The sequence below is a fragment of the Physeter macrocephalus genome, chromosome 7 (genome assembly GCF_002837175.3).
Source record: "Physeter macrocephalus isolate SW-GA chromosome 7, ASM283717v5, whole genome shotgun sequence".
Classification (NCBI taxonomy): domain Eukaryota; kingdom Metazoa; phylum Chordata; class Mammalia; order Artiodactyla; family Physeteridae; genus Physeter; species Physeter macrocephalus.
Genome location: NC_041220.1, coordinates 8,718,999 through 8,733,831, shown reverse-complemented (window position 1 = coordinate 8,733,831; position 14,833 = coordinate 8,718,999). Strand labels below are relative to the sequence as shown.

Below are 14,833 nucleotides of genomic sequence, written 5' to 3'. Positions count from 1 at the left end.
ATAATTAAGGTGCTGTACAGAAAGTGCCAGTCATGATTTCTATCTGGGACCTTTGGTCTCAAAGAGACAAGAGAAATAATATGCACCTTGATTACTGTATTCCCTATCTCTCTCTCTTTCTTCTTCTCTTAGCCCTTCTCCTTGAGAAGAATGTCAAAAATGGAGAGGTGTATTCATTAGGAATTCAACTCAGCTATCAATAACCACCAAAAGAACAGTTGCTTAACAAATCAAGAATTGTTGAAGGAAAGAAGCTAATGGGGCTGATTGAGAGACATCTCTGATTCTTCTGTCCTTTTGTGTTAGAAAACCTACACTCCTATATCATTTACTCTCACATTGCTATCACATTCACACTTCTGACACCAGATGTGTGGGGTCTTTTTCCCCACACCAAGTATGTCTGTGACCCTAGCTGTGTGTCCCCAAATTTAACTCAGTTCTGACGCTATCTACCCAGAGATAGTGTCCGATCCCACAGATTAGGGGCTCAGTCCTACAAGACTGCCTCCCTCCCCCACTTCAGATGCCAATGGCAAGTCCACGTTGTCACTTGTGCTTCCAACCTATTACCTGTTGATTGGAGGTTCCCAATACCCCCTCTTTGGGTTCTATTAATTTGCTAGAGGGGCTCACAGAACTGAGGAAAACAGTTTATTACTGTTTACCAGTTTATCGTAAAGTGACATGATAAAAGATACAGATGCACATCCAGATGGAAGAGACGTGTAAGGCAAGTTCTGTGGGAAGGGATGCCGAGCTTTCATGCCCCTCTGGGTGAGCTATTCTCCTATGATGTGTTCATACAACCTGGATGCTCTCTGAACTCCACATTTTGGGGATTTTTATGGAGGTTTCATCACATAGGCATAATCAACTATAAACTCCATTTCCAGCCCCTCTCCCCTCTGTGTAGAATAGGGGGTAGGGTTGAAAATTTCAAGCTTCTAATCGTGGCTGGGTCTTTCTGGTGCCCACTCAGAGTCACCTCACTAGAGCAAAAGACACTGCTATCACCCAGGAAATCCAAAGGGATTTAGGAGCTCTGTGTCAGCAACTGGGGTCAAAGACCAAATATTAGAACAAAAGGTACTCCTAGTGCTCTTATCACTTAGGAAATTACAAGGGTTTTAGGAGCCCTGTGCCAGGAACTGGGAACAGATACATATATATATATATATATGTATATTTTTTTTTTTTTTTTTTTTTTTTTTTTTTCCTATTATCTCACGCCCTTCCTTCATGGTCACAAAATGGCTGCTGCACCTCCAGGCATCATGTTGATGTTAAGCAAAGAAGAATAGGGTAAGGAAAAAAAGGACAGGTGGTACTAACCGTATACACTCTCTTACCAAGAAGACAAAAAGCCTTCCAGAACTCCGCTCCTCTCTCTGACCATGAGACTTAGGGTTAATTTCCAGAATGGTGTCACAGGGCTGTTAGCTGGAAAAGCATCTACACTAAAAGTCAGAACAAAGAAATAGGGCTGAGATGATTGAAATCAGCCGATGAGTAATATCTGCCGAAGTAAGTTTTTGTCTTGGTTTTGCACTTGTGCTTCTCCTTCTCAAATTCTCCCTGTTGCCCTCCCTCCACCCCATTCACCTCTTTGTCTAGAAGGAGGTAGAACTGAGAAAAGTGATAACCTGGAGAGTTGCTTCAGGAAGTAAAATTTGCTTTACTAGACGTGATAAGCGTGCAACAGAGGAAGGAGCATAGAAGGACCTGAAGCAGGATATCTTTATTAGAGCCGAAGCAAAAGGAACTACTGGCTTGAGCAGGGTGGGGTGTAGGGAGGCTCTCAAGCTTTACCCAGTGGATTAATTTCATAGCACTGCCTTTGCCAGAGGCAGAACTAATCTTGTTGCGTCTGAAATGAAGCACCAGAGACAGCAGACTTCCTTATAGATCATTTAATTACAGATTATCATATGAGAGAGGTTGTTTTTCACGTCTACAGAGCAAACAACAAAGGAAGGGTTTTGTGACACTCACGACCTATTTTTAAATGATATCTATTCAAATGTTACCTATTCCATGAATCCTTAATGAATTCTTTTTCCTTAAAAAAGCATCATAACTTTGAATAGGATTTCATAAAGCATCATAACTTCGAATAGGATTTCATACTGTGACCATTAAAATAGCAACAGTTCTCCCCAGGAGGCCAGGTTTCTTGGCTTAGTCAATTCCTGGCTCTGTCCATCTAATCTGCTATCAGGTGGCTCCCCTTTATACTGTTAAGTCACAGTTGACCAAGTATTCAACTCTTTCTCCTGCTGGGAATTTCTAGTCACCATCGCTCTCACTGGAACTGCCACTGTCAGATGATTCACTACTGTCATGCTTTTTAGGGGGGCGAAACCTCCTATTGGAATGGGGCTTTCTGTAACCCCAGGAACCTTTGCTTTGTGAGACACCCTTGTTCTGCATAGAATTATTTTGTCTGTGGGGCACATAATAATTTTTCCTGCTGTGTGTTATTATGGTCCCTTCATTATTGGGACCATTACGGGAACCTATTTCATTTTTAATTTCATTATCAAGACCACGAGAAGGAATGAACTGGCCCTGGCCTTTGCCCTTACTCGGAAATCTTTGTTTTTCATTTGAGGTCACTTGATTCCTTTTAGAATGTTCTGTATCTTGTCTACTACTACCTTTGCCATTTTTCGGAATTTCATTAGTACTTTCAGCTCCATCACTACCGCCATCTTTTCTTTTGTCTTCTGTGGGTGCGTGAGGGTAATGGAACTCTATTTTCCCTTGATGAGCATTTTGGCTGCTGCCATCCACTCTGTTTCCTTCTTTTCCAGGGAGTTTCCTAAAATTGGTGCTACCTATGATGCTGTTGTTGTCCTCCACTAGGCTTACATCAGCAGCATTTGCCTTTTGGGCTGTTTCATCCCTGGTTCCAATGGTCTTTCCACCATTCCCTTCTTTCTCTGGGATCTCATTATAACCTGGTCCTCTTGCATCAGGATTAATGGTCTCAGCTTCACTTGGGCTAGAAAACTCTGTTTGAATATCTGTACCTTCTCGGTCAGGACGAATAGCATCTCCTTTACCAGAAATGTCCTTAAAAGGTGGACCATCTCCACTGAAAGGAGAGATATCCTTGTCCTCCTGCCCCTGAAGATCTGGATAGCCACTGCCTTCAAAATCACTGGAGACCTTTTTGGCTTTGGGGAGCTGTTTTAGATAGTCCATGTTGTGTTGGATACGGTGGGTACTTTTGCTTTTTACTGGAATATTCTGGGCTTGGGAATCTCTTTGATGATTCTTCTTAATTTTTGAGGGGGCTTTAGCATAATTGGCACCTGCTGGAACTTTGCTTAAAACATTCCGGGGTTTGTTCTCTGTGTTTTCTTCCCTCAAGAGTTCAGTCACAGTCCCTGGCTCCATTATGTGGTGCATGTTATTTCTGATAAGAGCTTTGCCATATTCTTCTTGGTCATGTAGTTTGCTAACAGCATTGTCTCCATCCTCAGTCCCATGATTCCCAGTCGATTCAGGATAAATGGACATCTTCAGGTCATTGTGGGCATTTTCTTTGTTACTAATCCTGTAGTCTTTATTCATTGTCTGTCTATTTTCCAGAAGATTTTGAGATTTAGTGCTTTTGTTATTTTCATTGGTTCCAGGGAGGGACAAGTCTTTCTCTTTTTCTTGGACAATGTTTTCTTTAGGCGCTGGCTCTTGATTTCGTTTCTTGCCAGAATGGGGAAGAGCAATATTGTCTCTGTTTTCTTCTTCCTGCTAAAGTGTAATTTTCAACATAAAGTGGTTATTTTATGTTAAACTTTTAAAATTTAATAATTCTTAGGCAATAATAATAAATTTAAAAACCCCACCAGATACTTAATAACAAGAGTCTTTTAACTCAATAGAGATTTGTTGGTAGAGATAATTCTGGAATGGCCAAAGCAGGTTTCACGGAAAAAGAATGAGCAAGCCTTGAAGAGTGGGTAAGATTCAAATACATGGAAGGAAAATGGTGAGAATATCTTAAGAGTAAGTGGCATATTCAAATGTTTGGAAACAGGAAACATTTGAAAGATAATATGAATAAAATTATAAGGCTGGAGTAGAGAAATCCTAAAGAGAATAATAAAGAAGAGAATCCAAATAAGAGAAATAAGTTTGGAAATATAGATTAGGGCCTGATTTTAAAGGAGGACCTGACTTTAAAGAGGACAGAGTGTGGTCCTCATCTTGTGACTAGTGACACATTGCAAGTGAAATGAAGTTCATCTTTCAAACATGATTTTTTTGGCTCTCATTCTCTCTCTCTCTCTCTCTCTCTCTCTCTCTCTCTCTCTCTCTCTCTCTCTCTCTCCCTCCCTCCCTCCCCCCCACCCCCATTCTCTCTCCTTGCTTTTGCCCCGGTCTTCAAAGGTATAAATCTTTTCCTCTTCTCTTTTTTCTCAACAGAAAATATACAAATAGAAGAATCTAGGTTCTGACATCCAAACAAAATATTTTGCAGCAGGTGTTGGCCACCCTAGCTTTTGTCTGAAAAAGGATTCATTAATTTTATTTTTTTCCCTCTTTTGTCATGTAATAAACCAGATTTGATTGTCTGGGTCAATAGTTCTCAAATTTAGCATTTCTCGTAACTATCTGGAAGGCTTACTAAAACAAAGACTGTTGGACCCAACGGCCAGAGTTTCTGATTCAGTAGGCTTGGGGTGGGGCTCTGGAATCTGCATGTATGACAGGTTCCCAGCTAATGCTGACGCTGCTGTTCTGTGACCGCCTTTTGAGAGCCACTCTTCTGGATCCTAAGTTTAAGTAATGAGGTCTGGATGAGAAAAGTCCCTGAGAGAATAATGGAATGAAAAAGAGAAAGTGGAGAAGAAGGGTAGAGTGTTTATGCCTGTATCTCAATTTGTCCTTTTTTGGGGGGAAAGGTCTGTAAAATGCGGCTTCATAGGCTGCACTTTACCAACTCGAGGTAGAGCCAAGGTGCAAGAAGCTTGAACAATGTGGTCAAGAAGAGAGAGGGGCTGAGATTGATTTTGCCCACACCACTCACGGTTCCTCTGTGGCACAGGCTAGATATGGAAGCATCTGAGAATGGTTAGGAGCTTTCCAGAGGGAGTGAAGTGGCTCTAGAAGGAGCAAAGTAGATGGAGCATATATACTAGGAACAAGTGTGAGTCATACATGAACAAAGAGGGCTCTACATTGTCCATGAGAGCCGGGAGAGCCTGAATCACCACTGCCCCAAGGCTGTACTGTTTGGTCCTAAGCTGTTGTAGCCAGTGACTTCATCTTAGGGTACCAGCAGGGCAAGCAGTACACAAGGGGTCGAGCAACATTGTCCCGTCCATGCCCGAGGATCCCACGTCTTCCTCTCCACTGTGGCTTGAGCTGTGTGTGTACATATGGCATATGGTATATGCTGGATGGTGTAGGCCACCCCCAACTCCCTCACATGCGTGCATGCCATCTTAGGGGGAGAAGGAGGATCTGAGCATTTTTATCCAAAAGGGACTGAAGGGCTTCCTTAAAGAACTATTTCCATGATTAGATAAGCTTAAGTTTAAACAGGTTGAATTTAAATTAATTTCTGCACACTCCCTATCCTTTTACTGGCCCACGGGTAGGAGCTCTTGATCAACAGAACAATTATAGACAGAATAAATACCACACTTTCCCTCCACCTCAGACTTGTAGGGTGAGCTGAAATTTACAACACCACTACATAGACCTTTGAACTGGCGGGTAACATGCGATCAAAATAAGAGATATTTATTGAGGAACTGGGACATGTAAGAAATTGGGCTGGGCACTACATGTTCTAAGCAATACCTGATGATTTATTGAATGTCAGAGGCAGCCCTGCAGGGGTATGGAGGGTGGGCGTGAGGTGGTGTGACAGAGACCTCGTTTTCAGTCAGGGTCTGCACAGACAGAGGGTCAGAGCTTTGTAGAAACTGGGACTCCAGGCCTAAGAATTTGGTTTCATTTTGCAAGGGATGAAGAGCTAGTGAAAGTGCATGACCAAGATATTAACAAAATAAAAATCAGAGGTTTAGGAGGAATGGTGGTAAGAAAGGACAGTCAGGAGGATGCTGCAGCGTCCAAGAATGAGATGTAATCGCTTGGATTAGGATTATGCCAAAGAAAAATGTCACAAAAGAAAAATCGTCTACTGGTGCCCAAATAGAAGGATTAATAACTAGAACATTGACATGCAAAAATGAAGACAAGAGAAAAAGATAACTTTAATATTAGACGTGTTGATGTCGATGGGATATAGAACCTAAGCTCAAAAAGCAACATCCAGTTAGAGACAGAGTTGGGTGTCACAGCCTCCCAGCCCACGTCCTTTCCAGTGTCTATGACCTATGGTCAGCTTGAACATCCTTGAACATTTTATGAGCTAATTGCTTGTTACTGTTCATGTCAGGTCTTTTCATTTATGGATATTCTAATTTTTTCAAGTTGTTTTAAACCTGCAGCTAGTAATTAGTATCCCTTTTTTTCCTGATGCAGCAATCCTTTAGGTTATTTCCTCTTTCATATAAAACCCTTCCAGGAAAGTCAAGGTTTTCTCCATATTCACTGGGTGCTTTCTCTTCTCCAGGTTGACATATGCAGATGGCTCTTATTAGGTCACTATGTTCAGATCCATCCTCAAATAGGAGTACTGTTCTACTTGAAAGACTGCCTGCTTTTATACATAAATCTTATTAATGTTGGAAGCTGTGGGGAATTGTTGGCTCAGCTCACACTTGGACCTCAAGATAAAAATGGTTTACAGAAGTGCCCTCTGTTCTTACAAAGCTGGCTCATATGCAGTATACAAAAGTTCCAAAGTGTAGTATTTTTGAGATATAATTTGAAATGACTTATTTGGGGGAGTTATCATTATTCACTAATCTTTTATATTGGCAGGTATATTCTGAAAATAGATAAGGTTTTCTCATGAGGAAAAGTATAATAGAAAAAAACATTAGAGTGAATTATTTCTGAATAAAAAGTATTTTAAACATTTGACCTATTTTAAGACATTACATCTGGGAAAGTTTTACACAGACATTTGTATTTTCCTTTGCAACTAAGTTCATTTGCTCACTGCTAGTCTACACTTTTGAGTTAAACAGGTGCAGTATAATAATCCCTCTTAATTTTTTCCCCTCCCTGTTCTGAAGTGGGAAGTTTTGTTTTATATTTGGTGTTTTTACTGCTTTTAAAACAGTAACGTGTATCCTAATGAATTGTGTACATTTCTTTAAAGACTGAAGAGTTTTTATAAATAAAACATGAAACAACTTTTAAATTGTGATGTGTGATGGTCAGTCAGTTTTGCACTGCTTATGTTAAATGACTTCCTGTGGCACTGTTGACTCTATGATGGTCGTACACTTAACACATGAGTCGGCTGATCTGCTTTCCTGTATCCATGCCTTAGCTCATATTATTCTTTCCATGGAGAACAGTCTCTCCCACACAAATGTTTCCTCAAATCCTACTCATCCTCCAAGGTCCAGTTCAATTATTTCCTTTATGTAGCTTTCCCTGAACACCACGGTAGGAACTAATCTTATCTACACCAAGCCCTAAAGCATGATGTTTTGGGTACCACTCATATAGCACTTTGCACATTCTGTCTCGGGTTATAATAATTTTTGTAAGCACCTTTTGTTTCTTTTCTAACTCTGAAATCCTGTAGAGAAAGAGTTAAGTTTTCTCAATCATTTTATCTCTCATAATATCTTGCACAATAGGAAGCTCTCAGCATGTATTTGTTACAACCAATAAGTTTAAAAGGCAGCTAGCTTTAGAGGTGCTAAGTCTTCGAGATGCGTGTAAAGAATATTGAGCAGAACAGAATAACATTCTGAAGGGAAACTACTACTTTCATGGAGAATGAAGCCAGATTTGAAGAAAGTGAATAGTCCTTTTGCTGATGGCATTTTAAACTGTGGCATTCTAACTCTGTGGCCAGTGAATCTGCAAGAAAAGACTGAGTGAAAAGAATTAGTGTTTTAGTCCAGTGACAATGCCCTTATTCTTTCTCTTCCAAGCGTCCTGGCACAGATGGCAGCATCTGTGGAATGAACTTAAGGGATGCTAAAATGTGCCACTTTTTAGGCCAAAATGATTTCTTTCTAATCCATCCCCTCTGCCCCATTAGAGCATACGGTAGAATTTGTCCAGAAAACCTCCTTACAAAGGATCAAACTCTATTCAGAAGCAATAACGTGAAAAACTCAATGGGTGTCCGGTTTCCACCAGCACCACATCTGCTGTAGCAGGTCCTGAAGCAGGGCAGGGTTTGGGCCAGGGCACGCGGTGTCCCATCTGTGTCAGGAAGACACTGGGACACAGAGTTCCATAGCAGAGGCGCTCCAGGAGCCTGGGACCGTGGGGAAAAGATAAAGGCACCAGCCATAGGCAGAAACCCCAGAGAAGGCAAAAGTCAACTTTGTCTTCCCTACAGTTTCTCCTAATGTTTGTCCAGAGTTTGGCTCATGAGAAAATCACTAGGATTCTGCTTACCTTCACATCAGTTTGATTTTTCCTCCCAGACGAGGTATAAACATACTTAAACACGTAATACCCATGTTTCTCATGGTGGCCCTTGTACATGATCTACAAAAACACAACATTATATTAAGGTGGGTTTATCTCTTAACTAAGAAGTTTTCTGGCTCTCTTTTTGATAGTACAAGGTATTTTTAACTTGGGTCGAGTCTATTTCTGCATCTAACAAGTGGTAGTACATCTGATAACCACAGGGCGGCGTGTGTCAGCCAGCTCCTGAAGAGAGCAGTTTGTTCCTTTCTTTTCTATCTCTAAGTCTGTTTTCCCTGAGGATGACTGTCAAACAGTTCTCTCCCCCAGGGTGTATCAATTTTATTACCAAATTTCAATGGAAATGGAGCACTTGGAAATATTTTCAGGTAGGAGGAGGCTAGAGGGATAAGGAGAAAAGTGGATTTTACAGTATTCATGCTGATGTCAAATTGGCAAAACTCACAGCATGAACATTCAGGCTCTTAAGCTTGTGGGTTTTGCCTTTGCAGTTTTCAGCTGAGATAGAGAACGGAAGATTGTTAGTTTTGGGAACAGAATTTTCTGAGGCTGCAAGGAGAAACCGTGGGAGGCAGAAGTAAGTTGCAATTTGGTGACACAAAAAGCTGAAGGTACTTATTTAGCTTTCTGGTTGCATATGGAAAACTAACTCCATGTACACAGAATTTCCCCATGAAGACTTGTTAACTCACTTCCCTTTGTTTTCTCCCTCATTTATCTCTCTGTTCTCATGTACATGTGTGGGAAAATATTGTTTGCTAATAACAATATCCCAGAATTTTTACTCATCCCTCTGAAGGAAGAAATCATTGAAGAGAAAGAATTCCCATTCAGAAGGCTTTTCTCTTTTCTATCACACATTGGGTGAATTAAAGTGCCAAAATTATGTTGTATAATTTTCCATTTCCATTCTAGGTACACAAGAATATTTGGACAGTTAAAAGTGTCCTCGTATTGACTTTTCTCTTTACAGAGTTGGAAGGGGTGTATTTGAGAAGAATAATTCTGTTTACCCTCTGTTCTTCCACAGAGTCCTGCTTCATTTTCTCAGCCTGTGGTTGCAGTGTCTGAAAGGAAACAAGAAACAAAACTTCACTAAACACTTCTTTCTTTCATTCCTTCAAACAGTGAGTGTTTCCTTTCTTTTTCTCTCACTGGGGTGTATTATTCAATGTGGAAAATCATTCTGACTCAAAGACGATGGGCACACACATCACATTTGTTTCTGTATTGAAGGAGGATGCAGACCTTCCTCCCCCGGAGCGAGGTAGTGCCGGCTCCACTACGGAACCACGTTCAAGGGCAGGAGAACAGCTGAGTTGGGAGGGGTAGCACTCCAGGTGAAAAAGCTTGGATGTCGTTGGTATCCACTGACAAAGTTTTCCCTGGCACACTGGGAGTGTTTAGTAGCAGTGAACCAAAATCAGAGTTGAGTGATGTGGCTTGTATGTGCATTGATTGTATAAGTTCAGTCGTTGCTATTCGAGTTAAGGTAAGATGATCCTGATGGTCCAGCAAGAGTGAAACCATAGCCCTGCACCTAAGGGGAAGGAAAACATTGTTGCCAGTTACCTGGGCAGTTTTTTCTTTCAGGGAAAGGGAAAATGACATTTTGAAAGGTTGTGTTTTATAGAATGTGAGATACAGAATGACACTATAAACCATTAAGCTTTCCATTACTTCCACTATGAAAAATCCAGAATTTTACCTAACATCAAAACCAAGAAAAGTACTTCTTTTCAATTCCACAATAATTTTTCTCCCCTAACTGCATATTTTATCATTCTACCCTTTATTGCCCTCTGCTGATGTCGGTTCTTGTGTGATCTTGTGCCTATAAATTTAGAGCATTGCACCACTCCTCAGAAATATCAAAACAGTTAAAATAGTTCTGGAAATGGGGGTATAGGAAAGAGAAAATATAAAAAACGAGATGGGTAGATATTAAGCAAAAGAAAGAAATGACAGTTTGGGGTATTCGGTATTTTCTTACAGAACACACACACAACAATGTATTAAAAACATACTTGATGGTATGTTTAATATAGTTCACGGTAATAAATCATGAACTTACAGCAAGGTAACATAACAAAGTCTTTATAGTCTAATTGCATATCAATGAATATTATTTGAATCATCTTTTATATTCTTGCACTTAAAGTTTTGTTTTTTAAGGAAACAAGAATGTCACCCTTAAATATGTCTTTTTGACATAAAAATTATTTTGAGCTGAAGGCAATTAAGAAGTAGAACGTGTGGAAAAACGTTCCCCTTTTCTGCCTAAAGGCAGGAAATAAATTCTCCTTTTACTAGAGACAAACTCCTATCAGTCCAGAGATGGCACAGAAGAATCTGCAAACAAATCTTGTTAAACTAATCCTAATCTTCCTAGTTAAGGAAGAGAAGGACTCCCTAGTCCTAGCTAGACTTCCCCCAGCCCCTTTATCTTGTCAATTCTTCACAAATGTATTGTTTCGTTGTCCGAAAGGTATAAAAGCTTCCTGCTCTGGTCACTTCTTCACGTCCTCATTCTCTTGTGAAGGCTTTCACGTACATGAAAAACTTTAATAAAAGTTGTGTGCTCGTCTCCTGTTAATCTGTCTTTGTCAGTTGAATTTTCACACCCAGCCAGGGACCCAAAGAGGGTTGAGGAAAACCTCTTCCTCCCCTAGAGGTTGAATTTTGATCATGATTCCAGAACATATGTAAGTGGCTTAGTACATACTAATTTCTGATACTACCAATCTGTAATTAAGTACTTTAGGTAATTACTCAAATAGAATCCATATCTGAAAGAAAACATTACATTCAGCCCTTCATAATTCCAAATTTGTCTCTGTGTCCTTGCCGAACCTCTTTCATCTGAAATCCGACCCCCTCCTTCCCCGCCCGCCACCCTACACACCCACTTGGCAGCCCCCCTGCCCTTGAACGTGGCCCTGAAATGGAGACGGCGTTGTTTCCCTCGGCTGAAGAAGACTGGCATCCTCTCTTGCCCGGTGGTCACTGGGTTGGTGTTGACACAGAACGTTGACTGGAAGATGGTCGGAGATGCCAGTGCAGCTGTTCTTGGGAATGGGGTGCTCGAAACAGGCTCATCCTCGGCTGGTGAGATGAGCTGGGTCAGCGGGGCCCACGCCATCCTCCTCAAGCCTAAGCCCGTGCCTCTGTGGCCCCGATCGAGCAGAGTCAGTCGTGTGCATCGGGCCTGGCAGACGTCTGCTTTACGCAGTGCGCCCCCCGGAGGACTGTCGGAGCACGTGTGCTGAGAGGGACACGCTTTCCTCAGCTCCTGGTCTCCTTTGCCCGTTGGCATAGCTCAGGCTCCTCAGCGCGTTTCCCAGTTGGCGGCCCGCTCGCTCAGGACCTATGTGTAAGTCCTTCTGACAACAGAGTGACCGCTTGCTTCCACGCTTTTCCAACTGAGAAGGCTACTCCGAGAAGTTAGGGTGTTTTTCAGACACTATCTAATTAGCACTGTGTCTCCTTTGCAGAAAATATCTGTAGCCCTCAGCATTTTCACGAGATGACTTAGTCACATCCTGAGCCCTCATCCGGGTGAACCAGAGGCAAGAAAAGACACAAAAGCAAATTGGAGCTTGATTTGGGTTAAGCTGAGGGGGACTCCTCCCCATCTCTAGCCTCGCTGATGAAGACAAAATCACTAGCCGGATCTCACAGTGTTGGCGTGCTGCCAGAACTACAGAAGAGGTCTGGCCCCTTCATGTTATCGTGTAGATGTGAAGTCTAGTTGCTTAGTCATGGAGCATTCGAGTCAAAGTCTCTCCGTTTTTGGTAAAATATTGAGAAAGTCTTTTGACAGGTTATAATTTGGGTATATTTACTCACTAGCATTAGCTGATTGAAACACTGTGGCTGGCTATTGGGTTTCTCAAAAATATTTTTACTGGTGTTTCTCCAAAGGCAACATGTAGACATCTTGTAATTCTTCTCACATGTTCGTTGAGGGCTTCCCCGGTGACAGACATTTGTGTCGAGTGTTGGATGGGTCCTCTTTGTGTGGTACTCTATTGTAACTGAACTAGGTAAGTGCTACTAATTTCAAAAGACATCGCTTAAAAGAAAAATCGATGAAGAGAGCAAGAGATTATATGATGCATAACCGAATCTGTAAATGCTTACTGGTGCTGCCAGAGTCAGACTGAAAAGGAGCAGTCCCAACCAGATTATTCGCATCTTTGAGAATCTCTGTAAAAAGACAATAATATTTTACCCTAAAGCATTGCCAGTTATGAACTGCAGCCGTAACAATAAATAAAACAGAAAAGTCTATACAAACCTCCTTCCCCTTAGCAGTCCATTTCCTCTTGTTTAAAAAAAAACTACATATAATTTATATCCAAGTGTAGAAACTTTAATCTGAGCTTTCATAGGTCTAATTATTCCAATGTGAAAATGAAAATTGTCCAATATTATGAAAACAATGAAGTTGGATAGAAATGGAGTTCATAGACATATTTATTTGCTCTATTGTCAGCCCAAACTTTTCCCTTTTATCTTTAGAGAGAGACCATTTAATTGAATTATTTATATAATTCAGAATAACATTAAGCAAAGAGTCAGTAAACTTTAAGGTAGATCAATAGAAATGATGTAATTTGAACAAGAGAGAGAAAAAAAAGTGTTTTTAAGTGACCATTCTTTTCTTTCAGTCCTTTATAAATATATTCTACTTCCTCAGGGACCTGTGTGATGGTAGCAGTGGTCAACCCAGAATTCTATCTCTTAGAGAGGAAGTAAAGCAAAATTGTTAAGAAATAGGGTTTTGAAGTTAGGTCTGGGTTTGAGTTCTTGGCTCTGTTATTTAATAGCCAAGGGACCCTGGGCAAGTCATTTAAACTCTCTAAACTTTGGTTACCTCATTTGTAAGATCTGAATAATACTTATACTTGTATCTGATGAAAAAATTCTTAGTTCTTTACACAGAGCCGGGCACATAGGAAGTGCTCAATAAAGGTTAGCTTTTGTCATTAAAAAAATAAATAAACAGTTAAAAAAGAAAGAATAGCATTAAGTTAGTATAGCAACTCATAACAGACTCTGAATGAATCTTCCAGGGTAGCAGGCTCTACTGTGAGGGATGAAATCTTGTTCACCACCGGCCCTGTGCCTGAATATATATCCTCATATTCATTAGCAAGGTATATGAGGTGGAAGCCACCTGTGGGCTGGAGACCAAAACAATTTATGCAATAGTTATATTAATAGCTAACATTATTGAAAACTAAAATGGGCCAAGCACTGTTCTAAAAGTTGGACATATATTCAATTAATTGAGCCTCACAGTAACCGTGTAGAGTTAGGTGGCATTACTAGTCCTGTTTTACAGATTAGGAAATAGACACAAAGTCAAGTAACTTGTCCCAGAATTCCCAGGTGTCCAGGGGCAGAACTGGAATTGGCATCCAGCCAGTGTAGCTCTAACGCCAGACTCTACACCACCTTCAATAAGTTTCTACTCTTTTATCTTATTACAGAAAAATCTACATGTACTTGATGTAAAGCAAATCATAGTATTTTACTGGGGTCCACAAAATGATGTTTAAAACACTAACATTTTCTTACGGATAAAGGTACATGTTTATATGCTACGAGGATCTAGTGATTTCATTTAAGTCAAGTAGCCATTAGATTGAAATAGAAAGTCAACATAATTTTGGATGACTGATCTGTTGGTTTTGATATTAAGTATTTTACTAACTACCACACAGACATATAGCAACCAATATGAGAAGTAAAAATTTACACCACTCTTTTGATATCACTTGAGAATAGAAAAAATAATCTAAATACTGTTGCAACCTTTAACCAGTTCAAGGTAAAAGCTTTTATTTGGAGAAATAAATGTCACTTTAAGTGTATTCTAAAATCCTGGGCTATTCTCTTCTAAATTAACACAATTTTAAGGACCTTAATCCTAGCTATAATTTAGCTTCCAAGCATTTTAGAGGTTAGGACAGTACAAGTCAAGTATCAAATGACAATGCTGATCAGTAGAAATATCAGTACAGATGAGGTTTGAAAGCATAAGTCTGATCATATTATCCTTATTCTGTCTTATAAGCAAAGGTGTGGAGTAAAATGGAAGTCTTTGAGTTATTGTGGAGCCTGATAATGTTGGTAGTCAAATCAGAGGGAAAGCTGCTACCAAGCCACCAATTTTAGTAGATCATTTCTATAGCTTGGTAACACACTTTCTTTTTCTAAAACAAAGCACTAAATAGTACACAGGTGTGCTCAGTAGAGAACACTTTCAATCTGC

General features: G+C 40.4%; 1 protein-coding gene across 2 annotated transcripts in view; it reads right to left on the bottom strand.

Moving 5' to 3' along the window:
• Window positions 1-2,127: 2,127 nt before the first annotated feature.
• MEPE (matrix extracellular phosphoglycoprotein) overlaps window positions 2,128-14,833 on the bottom strand; it is a 101,783-nt gene continuing 89,077 nt past the window's right edge. The window contains exons 3-6 of one of the 2 annotated variants that reach the window (XM_028491586.2): window positions 12,694-12,759; window positions 9,564-9,617; window positions 8,515-8,607; window positions 2,128-3,759 (exon numbers count right to left, since the gene is read on the bottom strand). In XM_028491586.2, the coding sequence (XP_028347387.1) occupies window positions 2,290-3,759; window positions 8,515-8,607; window positions 9,564-9,617; window positions 12,694-12,747 (1,671 nt within the window). In that variant the 5' untranslated portion in view covers window positions 12,748-12,759 and the 3' untranslated portion in view covers window positions 2,128-2,289. Of the gene's footprint in view, window positions 3,760-8,514; window positions 8,608-9,563; window positions 9,618-12,693; window positions 12,855-14,833 lie in introns of those variants that run through there. The other variant, XM_055085796.1, reaches the window with a different exon arrangement.